This window comes from Chamaea fasciata, unplaced genomic scaffold, assembly GCF_029207755.1.
Source record: "Chamaea fasciata isolate MVZ Bird 193981 ecotype frontalis unplaced genomic scaffold, bChaFas1.0.hap1 SCAF_6, whole genome shotgun sequence".
In the NCBI taxonomy this organism is placed as follows: Eukaryota; Metazoa; Chordata; class Aves; order Passeriformes; family Sylviidae; genus Chamaea; species Chamaea fasciata.
The window spans coordinates 38154538-38169875 of NW_027094091.1; the positions used below are offsets into that span (position 1 = coordinate 38154538).

Below are 15338 nucleotides of genomic sequence, written 5' to 3' on the forward strand. Positions count from 1 at the left end.
AGTTTGCTGTTGAACAGTGTTCAGGAAATCTTATCTTTCTTGCTTTGATAACTGTTAGAAGTATTGTTTCTTGGAAAGTTATTATAAATGAAGCCTGACATTGTGCAGTTGCCTATTAGAGTTCTTCTAAAAGTGGAAGTTTGTAAGTCACATAAATAACAGTATCCCTGTACTGCAGCAGCGAAATTGTATTTCAATACAATATAAAGATAATTATAAATTCAGAAAACTGCTTCAATTTTAGTGGATTCTCTGTTACAAATTAGCTTTTATTTTAATATATTTGTTTTTATTGTATAGGCCATACTAAAGCTAAAATGTTGAATACAGAACAGGGGCTGAGTTTTCTTTGTCCAGTTTTTCAGGCCAACATTGGTCTGAAAATATTTGTGAGGAAACTTCCTTCCTTGCCTGTGGACACCTGCTGTTCTCTGAGTCACTCATCTTATCAACCATGTATTACTATGCTCTTTAGAATACAGATTTCTGTTCAAGTGATGGCAGCATCTACAGAAAATGTTGCAGAGGAGAGATCAGCTAAATAATGTAACAAATGTGCTACAGAGGCAAGAAGAGTAATAGGATCGTAGGTTCTGTGTCTATTGAAAGATGAAAACTGTTGCATATCTACATTGCCATGTATGGGTTTGGTGTTTTGTTGATTTTTTTTTTCCCATGGAGCTTTTTGCTCTCTTACCATACTTAAATGTGTATTTTTAAAAAACTTATGTAATAGCTCCTTTTTAACAATGAGAGAATACATATAGAAGAATATTGTAGTCCAAAAAGAAGCAAGAAAAATGTTCAAGGCAGAATATTTTTTTTTCTCCTATTTTTAAATATCTTTTCTGATTAAGCGGCTGTTTTGTTTGTTTTTTTTTTTTTTTTTTTTTAAAGTTGTCAGATTTTCAGATGACAGATTTTTTTTTTTATAGTAGGACATTTACAGGAAAAAAAAATATTAGTCTCAAAGTGCATATATAATTGTAGCTTAAGTTCTTAGAAACACTTCATCACTATGACCCTGAATGAGCATAATGCTTAAACATGCATAATTTTAAGGCATGGATATTAAACTCATTGAAGTCTGTTATCCATGGCTATTAGAAGTGCTTTGTGTCTTTCAAAGAGACACTTGAAAGAAATCCTGACATTTCACATAGTTTCAAGTAGAGCAGTAAGGATGAATTTTCTGTTTAAAATGTATGAATACTTTTAGGTGGGAAATGTTAAAAAAGTGGTATGGTTACTGTTACAAATCTGTGACTTTATTCTCTCTGCTTTTACAACTTGTCCTTTAACATGCTCAGGATAAAGGCAAAGAAACCCCCTAAAGAAATTCAGAAGACTTAGGCTCTGTCTTGAGATCCTGAGGCACTGACTTTTGCATTTATAGATTGTTAAAGGATACTTTACGTAGAGATGCTGTGATGCCTTCGCTGTAAACTGTGTATTCCTTCATTCTGTTTTTAGATTATGATTATGAAAATGAGGCTTTGTATGTTATATAATGATCTTGATTACATTCTGCAGAGGATGTTGAACATTATTATAATCAAACTTACTGACTGAAGGTCAGGAAGGGTCTGAATGTAAGAGGAAGCCAGGTTCTTATGCAGAAGGTTTAACAGCTTCAGGAATATTTGTAAAATGGTGAAGCTATAATCTATTGAAGCAATTTCTTTTCTTAATCTGACAATTGATTAACAATTTTAATTGTTTGTAGAGGCACATAGGAATTTCGTTTAACATATCCATTAGTGGATTTTATTTAAGTATCAGTTGATTGGCAAAATTAATTCTTTAGGAAAATCAGTATAGGTATATATGGTTTATAGGTTTTTATATTTTGGATTTAAGATAGAAAATTCCATGCAAACCATTCAAATCATACAAATAAAAAGAACAAAGCCACAGACACAACTTACAAAGACACAATAGAGGGGTAGGCATCTTGGGGAGAATACAGAACAAAATAGTGTTGTGTTGTGTATAGATCCATAATACTGCTTTGTCTTGAATGCTCTGCACAATTCTAGTTGCCAAGAAAACAGACTTGGAAAAGATTCACAGAAGGGTAATAAGAAAGGTACAGAGTTGCTTTGTAGATAGAAGTCAGCAAGACTTCTAGCAATGCCTGAGGGATATTATATTTGGTGTCTGTGAAGTTGTCTGCAGTATAGAGATGAACAAGAATTGATTTATCTTCTGGATGGTTTGAGGCCAACTTAAGAACATGTAATATATACAAGCCCCACTTGTACAGTCTTCCTTAAGCAAAATGCAGGATGCTTTGCCTTAGAGGGGATATTTGTCACATTCAAGATGACTTCTCTTTTGTTCTAATAGCTTTATGTTCTAGATATTCCAAGTTTTCACCATTTTAATAATAAAAACACAATTTTCTGCATGGGCTCAATCAAACATTGTTGATTTTAGTTGACACAGAAAGACAATCTAGCGCTTTGATGTTTTCTCAAGAATTTTAAATTTTGCCAGTGTGGCATGACTCCTGAACAGCATTGCCTTCCAGATGGTTCAAACCTGTTCAGAACACCACTGTAGGAATAGCACGATAGTGACTATTAAAAGGAATATTTGAAAAACACTGTCATAATTTTAATTTCTGCTTACTTCTTGTGTGATTAAAAAAATGGTGTGCCTGCATGTATTTTATTTCTTTAAAAATAAAGTAATTAAAAAGGCAAATCACATATACTGATTTGTAGATTGTTAATCTGTGCAGCACCAGAGTAAAGGAATGATTAAGTATTGGTACAGAAATACAGTTCCATTTTGCACTTTCAGATTCTGCTCATTTCTGTTTCAAAGCAAAAATTTTCATGACAAAATTTTTACTAATAAAACATAATCAGTCAAATATGGTTTAGGCTGCAACCACTTCTTTTTTTTTTCTTTTGGGGTAAAAACCCAACAAGTGTTCTGTACTTGCAAAGAGGTATTTGATGCTTGATCATTTTTAACTTCTGACTGTGTGACTTTGACAACTGTGTGAGATTTACATTTTTCAGTAATTAAAATTTGTATAAATTGATGTCTTTTTTCAGTGATCTTTTAGCAAGTGGGATGGAACTGCTGGATTTAACAGTACACCCACTGTGTTTTGTTAACTTTAATTTATGCAGACTTTAAAATGTTTGGTACAATCTTCTAAGTGTTTTGTTCTAGAGAATAGTTAGTTGGATTAAGACATAATAATAACTAATTCCAGCCATTTTTCTGTGACACCTGTTGTCTGAGATGTGCAGATCAATCTATTTCTTGGCTATGAATTTGTAAATTGTTATCCTAATTTCTCATAATCTTGAAAGCTATTTATTTAATTCAAGTTTTTCCTTCTTGGAATTGAAGCCTAATACAGCTGATGACATAATTAGGAAAATACTTTATGTTTATAAAAATGCTTTGTAGCAAAGAGAGCTAACTCGACTGACTAAATGAAAGATCTTACTGATGCGGTTAAAACTGCATAGCAAATTATTTTCCTAAAAATCAGATATTGTTTAAAATAGCTGTATTTTATTGATGATGACTTTGAAGCTTTACTTTTGAAAAATCATGCATTGAACATATAATTAAGTTTTTCAATACCTTTGAAGTTAAAGTACAGGAAAACTACTGTAACATTTTAAAAACAATGTTAGAAACATTACCTATGTGAGTACTGTGAGCAAGACATTTTCTATTTTAAAAGCTAGTAAGTAACTAGCATTTTTTCGAGTAGCATTTTTACTCTGAGTGATGCAAATGGCCTCTGAATTACACTGTTTTATTCTGTATAAGTAATTTGTCCCATTATGATAACTGTAATCTTTTTCTCTCCTTTTTTTTTTTTTAAATTTTATTTTCCTGCTTGCCTTTTCTAGGAAGTAGAGGTTGGTATGCTTCTTCTGTCCTTTATGATACTATGAGCTTTTCATGGATTCCTTATGTTTTACTAAACTTAGGTTGTTTCTCCTCCTCCAGGATGATTATTTTCGCACATGGAGTCCGGGTAAACCATTTGATCAAGGTAAGATTCTGTTCCTAGGTACATGTGTGGGATTATATTTGTGTAATGATAGTAATAATTGAAGTAATTATATTTGTCCTCCTGTTTTAGAATACTAACAGAATTCTGTTAATTTGTGTAATTTTCTCTGTCTTCAAATAATTGACTTAGAGGTCCAGTAATTCAGCCTAATCATTGATTTATGTCTGTGATTTTTTCAAACATTTATTGGTTAGAGAAAAAGATGGGAGCATTAGAAACCTCCAAAGTATCTTAAAATTTCCCTTGGAAAAACGTGAGGCTTGGAAGATTTTATTTGTATCTTTAAGTTAAGAACTCATGCCTTTTCATAGAACGTCTGGTAAAAAGCAGGCATGCAGTCTAATACATGCCTTTTGCAGTCAAGAAAAAACTTATTAAGATTTTGAATCCCTCTTTATATCCATCAGGTGAAAGATGATCTAGAAACCCAAATTTGGAAGTCTGTCATGTTCAAATGATCTATCTTGAGGCAAAATGCAGCTGGAGCTTTGGGAATGCTGCAGTATGCCAGTTTTAGGTTGAGATTACTATGAGCAAATGCAGCAAATATTCCCATTACACGTTCCCTCCCCAGGCAATGGAATTTAATATTTACTGTCAATATAATCCCCCTCATGTTTGTTGTTTCAAAGTGTATTGCTGCCATTTTAAAACTGCTGAGAATCTTTATGCTTTTTTTTAATTGCTCTGAGAAATGCTTCGGGGGTTTTGTGTTTTCTGATAGCACCAGTGGTATAAATGCCATGAAGAAATTATGCAGGGGCTTGTAAACAAGAAACCAAGATAAAAATATGTTGTAAAGATAGTGTTTATTCAATTTCAATAACTTTCTCCACAATGGATACTGACTTGTGAGGGATATTTTTTGTTGTAATAGTAGAAAGATTTGTGGTTCAAGGAATTGGTGGTTGTGCATATTATAACAACAATGAGTGTTATTAAATTTAAGCCTTCCAGTCCATAAAGGGGCCTTCATGAAAGCTGGTGAGGGGGGACTTTTTACAAGGACATGGGATAGGAAAAGAGGCAAGAGCCTTAAGCAGTAGGAGGCTAGAATTAAATTAGATATTAGGAAGAAATTCTTTACTATAAGATGGGGTGAGGCACTGGAACAAATTGCCCAGAGAGACTGTGACCTTCCCTGGAGCTGTTCAGGACTAGGCTGGACGGGGCTCTCAGTGACATGGTCTAGTGGAAGGTTCACTGCCAGCAGTCAACAGGAGCATTGGGACTAGATGATATTTAGGATCCCTTCCAACCTTAACTATTTCATGATTCTATGAGTAGGGTTTTAATTCATTCTTCCATACTTTGGTACATTTTGAAAGGCCTTCTTACATTAATGGTTTAAAGTATCTCAGAATTGCTCATGTAGACAGATCTGTGTAATTCTCTTTTATTAAGAAGAGTTTCTATATGGAAATACTTGTCCAAACATACTGGGAGGGTAGCCCTTACTATGAAAATGTATAATGCTGTTTATTCCTGGACTGCGAGATCTATTTTAAAAGATGGAAAAAGTACTGCGATTTGCATTGCAATCCACCAACACCATTTCTTAAAGCAACATCTGGCATTTGTTTGAACAAGAGAACTTGTTCTCATTGAATTCTTGTTTGCTTATATGCTTGTAAGATAGAAAAAACATATTTAAATGTTTTTTCTGTGTATTTTATATGTGCGTATATGTGTACACACCCCTGAATGTTTTTTGTTTTTCTGGAAATGCCACAATGTAACTTGTTAATGAACAATTATGTGGGGCAGGTATTACTGTTGGAATAAATCTGAGTGTTCTATTGGCATATTTAGTTACTGCTAAAAGGCGGGTTTTGGTCTTTCAGTGATTTTAGAAATAAGGAAGTAGAAAGTTTTGTGTTTAGGACTGTTCAAAGTTGACTACTTCAATAGCTTTATCAATTTTTTATCAATGCTTATTCAAATTAACCTCCCCCCCCCCACACACACAATATTTTCTGGCACATTTTCTTCATACACTACTTTTACATCAGATGAAAAGGTACAGAATACTTGTGGTGCATTTTATTTTTAGACTACATTTGGTAGCAGAGCTTGGAGGGTGTAATTATTGAATGAAATTGCATACACAAAGACACTGGTGTAATTTTGCAAAATGGAAAGGGTGTTTTCCTTTGCTCAATAGAAATACCTTGGAGGAAAAAAAGAGAATATTCATGTAACTGAAAAAAATGCAGCATGACATTTCTGTAGAAGTTGAACACCCTGAAGGTATAGTTGGTTTGTAGATGTATATATAAAATTTCTTGTAGACCATTCCATTGAATTATTTTTGGCTTTTGCAGTATCAGGTTATATTAGATGTCTATTTACAGCAGGAATTTTGTAGATGCTGTTGTACAACCAAACCAGATTTTGAAACTATTTCACCTATGTTAATTTAATGTTTGCTTTTTAGTTCTATGTATTTCATCTATCTAGTTCTGTAATAATTTGGGTAACTAAGGATATCCATATGTATGCAAACACATCTCTATAATTTGAAAATACATTTCTGTACAGTGAACTGAACTAATTTAGAGTCATATTCAATAAAATAATTTGATTCACTCATTTGCAAGCCCTGGGAAATCATGAGGGAGTTTAATGAAGATCCATTAGTTGAAGACTGAGAACAGTCGTGTAGAATTAACTTTGCTGCATTTGATGTGTCATGATCTAGTTTTTATAGTAGAACTATTGATGTTTTTAAACTAGAAATACATATCCATCACTTTCAAGATAAATTGCAGTGCTTTACAATTAAAATGTATCACATAGCACTTTAAAATGTTGTCTCAGATAAAGGAGGACATATGAATTTCAAAAAGAGCAGAACAGAAAAACTTTTTAAAATATTTCATGCTTATTTTCTATTAAGACTAAACTATATTTAATATGGTGAGCGTTTTCCAGTTTCAGGTGTTTAGGTATGTTTAGTAATCCTGCTCACTTGTGAAGTACACTGAATCCTGTGTTAAACAGATTCCCACTGCTTTATGATACTTTCAACTAGCCCTTGGCTGAAAGATCTCTTGTAGATGTCTGAGGAACACTTTCATGGTGCTTTTTCTTAATTATCTGATTCTGTGTTTAAATGATTCTTGTATTATTTCTCTTTTATAAATTTATCTATTGTGGTAACATCACAGAAGTGCATTGTCCTGTACAATTCACAGGCTTGGCTTCTAACTCAGGTTCACTGGATAATACACATCTGCTTCTTTAGTTACGGCTTGCAAATTGTTTCAGTGCTTATTTTTGTGGAATCATCAGATGCATTCTAAATTTTGTAGCTAATTTTAAAACAGGCTGTAGAAAGAATTCTTTTTGAGGCTACACTGAACCCATAATAAGAGATTTTGCTTGCCTTCAGTAGCAGTCTAAGCCTTTATTCCTGCTGTCCTGTCATCTTTGTTTTATTGCCTTGATGTTAGGTCTAGAGTCATATCAAAGATTATTATAAGATAAAGTTAGAAGTGGTGTTTTTTTTTTTTTTGTTTTTTTTTTTGTTTTTTTTTTTTTTTAAACATAGCCAAATCCTGGATTCAGGTGGCTGTTCAGACCCACAAGTAGTTATATCAGAAAAGTGGAAATGCATTGCAGGGTGACAGTGACTGTCCAGTGTACAGCACTAGAGCTTCTCGAGCTGGCAGCATGCTGAGAAAAGCGTGTGTGGAACTGTTTCTTTGCAGTTACAAACATGCTAAAATTTAGTCCTGCAAATCTCTCACTTTAGAAGTCCAGCTTCTCTCTGGCATGTCCCAGACAGTGGTCAAGTCCATGAGCACTGCATACCTGAAAATATTTTGGTGTGTGCTAGGACTGCTTCTTCTTTACAAGCTCACCTAAAGGCCAGATTTGCTTATGTTTGCCACAGGAACTTAATACGAAGGCATGTAAAGCAGCTAATGGAGGAATGTATTAAGAAGATGAAATTGGAATAACATTACAGTTTAATGGTGAGGGAAAAAGAAATAGTTTAATAGTTTAATAAATCACTTTAAAAGAACCAAACAATAAGCAAAGAAGTAAAGTAGAAAAAAGAGCTGTACATAGTTTTACTTAAATAGAAGAATGAAACCTGGAATATTAGAAGTTGCCTTTTTGACCTATTTAACTTCTTGTGTTTAAAGACCTGTTTATCTTTAAAATTACAAATATAAAAATTGTTAAGACATTCTTTACAGGATTTATTTTATGTGGAGGTTATCATTCAGTTTTACCAGAAGTACATTTCCTGATCATTATTGTTATTCCAGGCTTCTTCAAAATGCCGATATATTTATATTTCTGATGTATTAGATACTTAATATGAACAGTCTACTGGATTCTGGTTTAGCTGGTTTAAAAAATTTAAAAGCTGGAGTTGATTACAGTAAAATGAAATAATGATTAAAATTCTCTATGTAACTTAAGAATGCATAATGAAATACAGAAATTAGAGTTCTCCGAGAGACAAAAATAGAATCATTAAGGTTGGAAAAGACCTCTAGGATCATCGAGTCCAACCTTTAACCCAGCACTTCCAAGCCCACCACTAAACCACTTTGCTGAGTGCCACTTATACACGTCTCTCAACTACCTCCAGGGGCAGTGCCTCAACCGCTTCCCTGGGCAGCCTCTTCCAATCCTTGGCAACCCTTTCAGGGAAAAAAATATTCCTACTATCCAATCTAAAACTTCCCTGGTGCAACTTGAGGCCATTTCTTTTCTGTCCTATCACTTGTTAACTGGGAGAAAAGACCAACTCTCACCTCAATACAGTCTCCTTTCAGGGAGCTGTGAAGGGTGATAAGGTCTCCCCTGAGCTTCCTTTTCTCCAAGCTGAACAGCACCCGCTCCCTCAGATGTTCCTCATTGGATGTGTTATCCTGACCCTTCCCCAGCTCTGTTGCCCTTCTCTGGACACACTCCAGCACCTCAGTGTAGAGAGGGGCCCAAAATTAAACACAGGATTTGAGGTGCGGCTTCACCAGCACTGTATCTTACAGCATTTGCTTTGCAAGAATAATCATCCTGGCAAGTGAGACAATAGGTGGGAGAATTTTCAGGAAGATGCATTTCTGTTCTTACAGGTCTGCAGATGTTTCTTTGCTCTTGTTGACCAATTTGAAGAACCCAGAATTCAGTTCTAACACAGCCAACATGTCTCTAAATTATGATTTAATGTATTTCGGAAAGGATAATATAATGCTTAACTGTTTGCTGGTGATATATCACTATTGTGAATGTTCAAGTAGTCTTAAGATGTTATTTCTTTTCTGCCAAATCAAGAAAGTGAACATTTTGATATAAAAAAATAAGAGAGCTTTACTAAAGCTGTTGAAAATTTTTATAGTGTATGCCAGGGAAGTGTGCACTTGCATTTCTTCTTGTCAGAATGTTCTCCTTTGCAGAATATTTGAGAGTTCCTTATTATATATAGAAGAAACTCAATATAATTGTCTTAATTTTGTTGTCACTTACACCAGTCTGAGCCCAAAATAACTATGTTTTTCAGCAATTTAAATAAACAGGATCATTTCTGAATTGTCACAGATAATGATACGGGGGGCATTTGACTCTGACTACATGGAATTTCTCATTTACATCTCTTTTTGAGCTGTGTGTAACCTCTTCTCTTGTAAACTTTCAAATAATACCCAAAAGACAAAACACAAAAAACATGGGAATGTTTTAGAAGCAGAGATCATAGATATTGAGAGGGGGAGAATTTATTATAATTTAGTCACTGCACAAGTGGCTTGAAAAAGTGTGACTCAATGAAGATGACTGTTTTAAAGGAAGTGGAGAAAGAATGAGTGAAGTATTTGAAATTTTGAAAAAGAGATTAAGCTTTAGTGGGTTTGTCCCAGAGGAAGAGCAGAGACTGGCAGATTCAGTTTTATATTTTTAGCACTTATTTTAACTTATATTATCAGTACCTAGAATACCAGGTACCATGTTATGATTCAGTGTAACGGCATTTTCATGTCCTTTTTAGAAAAAGCTTTATTTGCAGCAGTGAGCAAAATGGAAATATGCAGTTCTTTATGTCAGGTGGTTATAACCAGTGTTAGATAGTTTTAAATTGGCATTAGATGTTTCTTTGTTTAGCAGAACTTTTGTGTAGCATAACCACAACCATTGCAGGGCAGCTAGAAACTCAGTGGTGACGTATCAGAGCTTAGTAATATAGATTAGGAACAGCCGTGCTTTTATACAGAAGCTTGATAGAAACTTTACACAATTGTCCTTGAGTCATCAGAATGGAGAGTTCTGAGCACTCATGAGAGGAGAATTTCTTGGGTAGAAGCTACCTCCAAACACATAGCCTCCTTAATTATTGAAGCACTTGCTCACAAGTTAGAAACCAGACTAGACAGCCAGTGATGTTCAGGGATTTGAATCTAAACTTTTAATTACTTCTTTGGCCATCTAGCCTTCTTAGTGAAGTTGTAGATTCATGTGTCCAGATGGAACTAGTGTTCAGGAGGATTCCTCTTGTGAACATCCAGCTGGAGTTACCCATTCTGCTTTTTATGCTATATAGTGAATCTTGAATCTTACATGACAAATATAGTCCCTGGGAAAAGAAACAAAAATTTGAGATTCTTCTTTTTCAGAATGCTCCCATCAAGTTACTGAGGTGTGGGCTATTTCTTGTTTATTCTCTCTCTAATTTTATTTATAAATTTCAGATTTCTAGCTGCACAGTGATTCATTTTCATGTTGAAGTTAAAAAGTGTTTTTTTCTCAGTAGATGTGTTGCATAGTAAGATGGGCTTTTCTTCTTATGAATCCACAGCAGTGTGGGTTCAAATCATCTGTGACTGAGGAGGGTCTGTATGTGCACATGCAAATTTTGAATGCTGATCACTGTACAATTTAGGCAAAAAGATCACCATTACCACTATTAATTTTAATTAAACATTTATCTGGACATCCTATTAACTGACAGTATCAACTGAGTGTTTATGTGCTCTGCCTTTCTCTCCTCCCTGCTGTTACTGGAAATTGTGGTGCTGGGATTCTGACATTCTATAGACCCACAACACTTGTCAGGGAGAAATCCTGCTATAGCAGATGAGAAATTGTCATTTTTCAAAATGGAGAAGTAAAGATACTCATGGTCTTTAGGTACCTTCAGGAATTGTGTGATTTATCAAGGGGGCAGTATGAGTCATTCCCTTCTATGGCTCTGTGTGCCTTGGGTTATAACGTAGGCATTTGACCTGATTATTAATTTTTTAGTTAAAAATTTCTGATAACTTAATTTTTTTTCTCCCTGCATTGTCAAACAAGAAAACTTAGCAGACAAAAAAGTCAAGGCTTGCCTTTTAAAGTAGCGGAATTAAATGACTCATGGGATGCACAAAGCATAGCTGAAGTTTTGGTAAATGGACACAAAATATGTAATTGCTTCTTATTTTGCCCATCAGAAATGAATCAGCACATTGGAGGAAGAAAATAGACTTTAAGTCTGAAAACTTAGTCCTTAATCTTTTTTCACCTTTCTTTTTACTTGGAGTGGAAAGTAGGGAACATGTTAGAATGCACTCAAAAGATGGTGGAATAATGATAATTTATTCTGGTTTCTGCACCAGTGCTACCATTAAGTATATTCCTATGATATGGCTTGCTAGTCTTCATTTCCTATTATATTCTCTATATAAATGATGTTCTCACTAATGTCAGTTTTCGGGAGTGCTAGCTGTAAATTAGCTTACAGTAAGGATGACTGGAAACTTTTCTTAATTGCTTTCCTAAATTTGAATTATAAATAAATAGATCCATTAGTAATAATTGAATCAAGTTTTCAATTATTAATTGCTTCCTTACCATGTGAGAAGAACAAATCCATACTAATCTATGAGAGTCAGCAGAAGTTCCTAACGGCAGAGCGACTTGTCATTTACAATGTTATTTCTTAGAGAAAAAGTAGATATTAAAAACATTTCATATCTTTGATATGCTTTTTGTGACAGTGATATTTTTCTGCTTGTTGAAATTTAGTTAACTTGCCATTTCGCGGTATTGTAGCCAGATACATGGGCAAATGAAACGTAGGCATGCAGAGAAATAACCTATAGCAAGTAAATGTTTCTGAATATTAGAGTGTCTTGGTTTAGGAAGACAGGTATCTGCTAGGTAAAATTACAATCAGAGGCTCTTTGGCAAAGATTTGGGAAATAGGAATAGCAGTTCTTTACTAGTATGTAATACAAAGCAAACAAACACAAAAAAACCTCCCCCCCCACCAAACAACTACAGCATTAATGACAAACGACAACAGTACCAAGAACCTTGAGGGCTTTGTTTCACAAAACCCAGGGCAGTTTGGTTTCGGTGTCCCTGCAGGATCCTCAGAGCACCAAGCTGGAACAGTGGAAAAGTCCCGGGCTGGTAGCTGGGATGGCAGGGTGTCCCGGCAGGCAGGGGCAGGATGTCCCGGCAGCGCAGGGGGTGCAGGGTCACGCTGCAGCAAGAGGAGCAGCGCCGAAGGAGCCGAAGGCGAGGCAGAAAAGCGGCCCAGCTTCTGCTCGGCGTGCTTTGCGGCGGCTGAGATCCTCGAGGAGCGGCCGACACGCGTCTCCCGAACGCCGGAAGCAGAAAAGCCCGCAGCTGCCTCAAGCTGTGTCTTTTACCTGCGTTATCTCCCCCTTCCACCTTTTGTCCATCTCTTTGTTTCAGCCAAGCACTCTCAAGTATCCAACACCCGGTCCCCTTGGCAACCCGTGGGGAAAAAATTCCCCAGAGAAAGAAGGAACAAACCCAACCCCCAACATAGAGGCTGTGTAAAGCTGAACATTATCAAGTTGCTAAAGCTAAGATCAGGCCTGCATCTTTAGAAACTCGTTGTATGTGACATTGTAGGAAATCCGCTGATATAACAGTAAAGAGATGATTTCTGACAAGACTTACATAAATATATTTGTTACATCTAGAGTCTCCTCTCTGTAGTGCAAGCCTTTAACAGTTTTTAATACCAGTGTAATTTTGCTGTACAATTGATGTTTTCACTTCAATTATTGGGGAGGGAAGCCTCTAATTTTAATAATCATGATGATATTTTAGTAAATTTTAATTGGATAAAATCTTGGATTGATACCTATTTCATGTTGAAGACAATAGCTGTGAGGAATACATCAGTCCCACTGGAGGATTTTGATGCTTATGATGATTTAGGTGTGAATATTGTACTTTTTCAAAGTTGCTTATTTTGGCAGAAATGGAAAGAAACATGCAGTGTTGTCTGTGCCAGTCTGCATAGTCTGAACGAGGTGGGGGAATGCCAGGAATGTTTTGTTAGGGATAGCTAGAAGATGGACTGAAGAAGTAAAGACTTAGTGCCATGCATTTCGTGATATAAATGAGTTACATGCTTAGTGGAAATCTGTGATACTTTTCCTGATATAAATGTATAAATTTGTACATTTTCATAGTAGTAGTTTAAGATACCTAGGATGGCTCCTTGTAGAGACTAGACACATAGTCAGACGTGTCCCTGTGTTGTAAGGGGATTACAGTTCTTCCCCAGCATGAAGAGCTTCAGACCCTGGTTTTGAAAACTGTTTTTCTTGTGGTTTAGCCTTTATTTCCCATGAAAATTATTAATTGGTCAGTTCCAAGTATCAAATAAAACGGACTCTAAAGAAAGGCAAGCCATTTCCATGCTTTTGTAAATATCTAATTTTTTTTTAGTCTTGTCAAAACTGGCAAAATCACTAATGCAATCTGATGTGGATGCTATGTACTTTATAATGTAGGATTGACTAGAGCATCTGATGTTCAGAGAGAGAAAAAAGAGGAAGACTCATACTGGTTTTCATGGTTTCTAGCAACATTTCTTTCAGTGTTCTTTCTTGTTTTATCCTCTGGCATGTTGTTAATCCAGGCAGAAATTAACCCTTTGATTAGTCCACTTTTTCGCATTCCAAAACTCCGTGTTTTTTAATCAATTATTTATCTGATCTCTCCCTTGCTGTTTAAAAAAAATGTTTCCAATGATATACATTTTTCTCTGACTTCTGGGCCAAGAAGTAAGAAAGTTTCATGCAAAAGTACTGGGAAAAGGGAGGCCATGTGTCACATGTAAAGTGAGGAAAAAACAGTTCTACAGGGAGCTTACAACTGTCAGAGAACAAGTTCAGCAGGTCATGGAGTGATAAAGTGAGTTAGTGTCAGTGGAAAGACCTCGGGTGCTGAACATGCTTTTGAATATAAAATAGTCTTGTGATTTCTGCACCCATGGCTCTGCTGGCTTACTCACCTTGCCTAGTGAGTATATAGCTCACCTGAGGTGATAAGGGGTTACATACAGAGCATGATAACCACTGAGTCAGCAAATAATAAAAGATTATATTACTTATATCAGTAAATACTGAAAGTCCTGGTTTCTATTTGATACCCATCTTCATGTTGTCGTAAAGAAAAAAAGGGAAATTACCATTTCTTCCTTGTAAATATGGTTTCTGCCTGTAATATTTTGCCAATATGCAACATATTGCCAAAACCATATTTTATGGCTAGCTAAATTTGGTGGAATTTTCAAAACATACCTTCAGAGTCCCAAGAACTTTAGAAATGAAGTAGCCATTTCATTGGGAATGGTTACATGTTCTCCCATGTTCATCCTTTTTTCCTGAAACCTGTTTCCTACTTGGTACTAAACTCAGCATCCCTATATGATTCCAGGTTTCTGTTATTCAGGGTTTTTTTTTAAATTTCATTAGGTATTCTATTTTACAGGAGTTATCTGAAGATAGACCATATTCCAGTGTTGCTACCTTAGTGTCTCCATTAGGGAACATTCTGGGAAGAGGTACTTGGACCAGTACCTTAAATGATACTAGTAGCTGGCATTACATTCTGCCTGACTTAAAGCAGAGAAAATATTTTGAATGGAATCTAAAATCTGAAATAAATTGGAGAAGGTTATGGTCTCCTTAATTTTGACTCCAACTCTGTAACCCTAGTTTAGTCATTTTTTTTTTGCTGCAGTTGCTTCCCATTCATATAGAATTGTTGTAATCAGATGTATTCTGGGTTACTTGTGGTGGTTTTATGGCTTGTTTGCTGTAGAAATAAAAATATGTGGAAGAAGAATACATCTTTTCATATGTCTTTTGCTGCAGTTAACAAAATGCTTCTTTTCTGTTGGCATTGAATTATTATTGTACTAATGATTCCATCACTTTTTTTCTTTGATGATAATATGATGTATTTGTTTTGCATAGCTGAATGTATTATTATAAGCGAAAACTGAAAAAGTCACTGCTCA

The 15338-nt window shown here is 35.2% G+C and overlaps 1 protein-coding gene across 1 annotated transcript in view; it reads left to right on the top strand.

Moving 5' to 3' along the window:
• The window catches only part of SPOCK3 (SPARC (osteonectin), cwcv and kazal like domains proteoglycan 3), a 164947-nt gene that overhangs the window by 58444 nt on the left and 91165 nt on the right, over nt 1–15338 (top strand). Inside the window, exon 3 of the mRNA XM_066186018.1 lies at nt 3988–4033. Coding sequence (XP_066042115.1) covers nt 3988–4033 — 46 coding nt within the window. The remainder of the gene's footprint in view (nt 1–3987; nt 4034–15338) is intronic.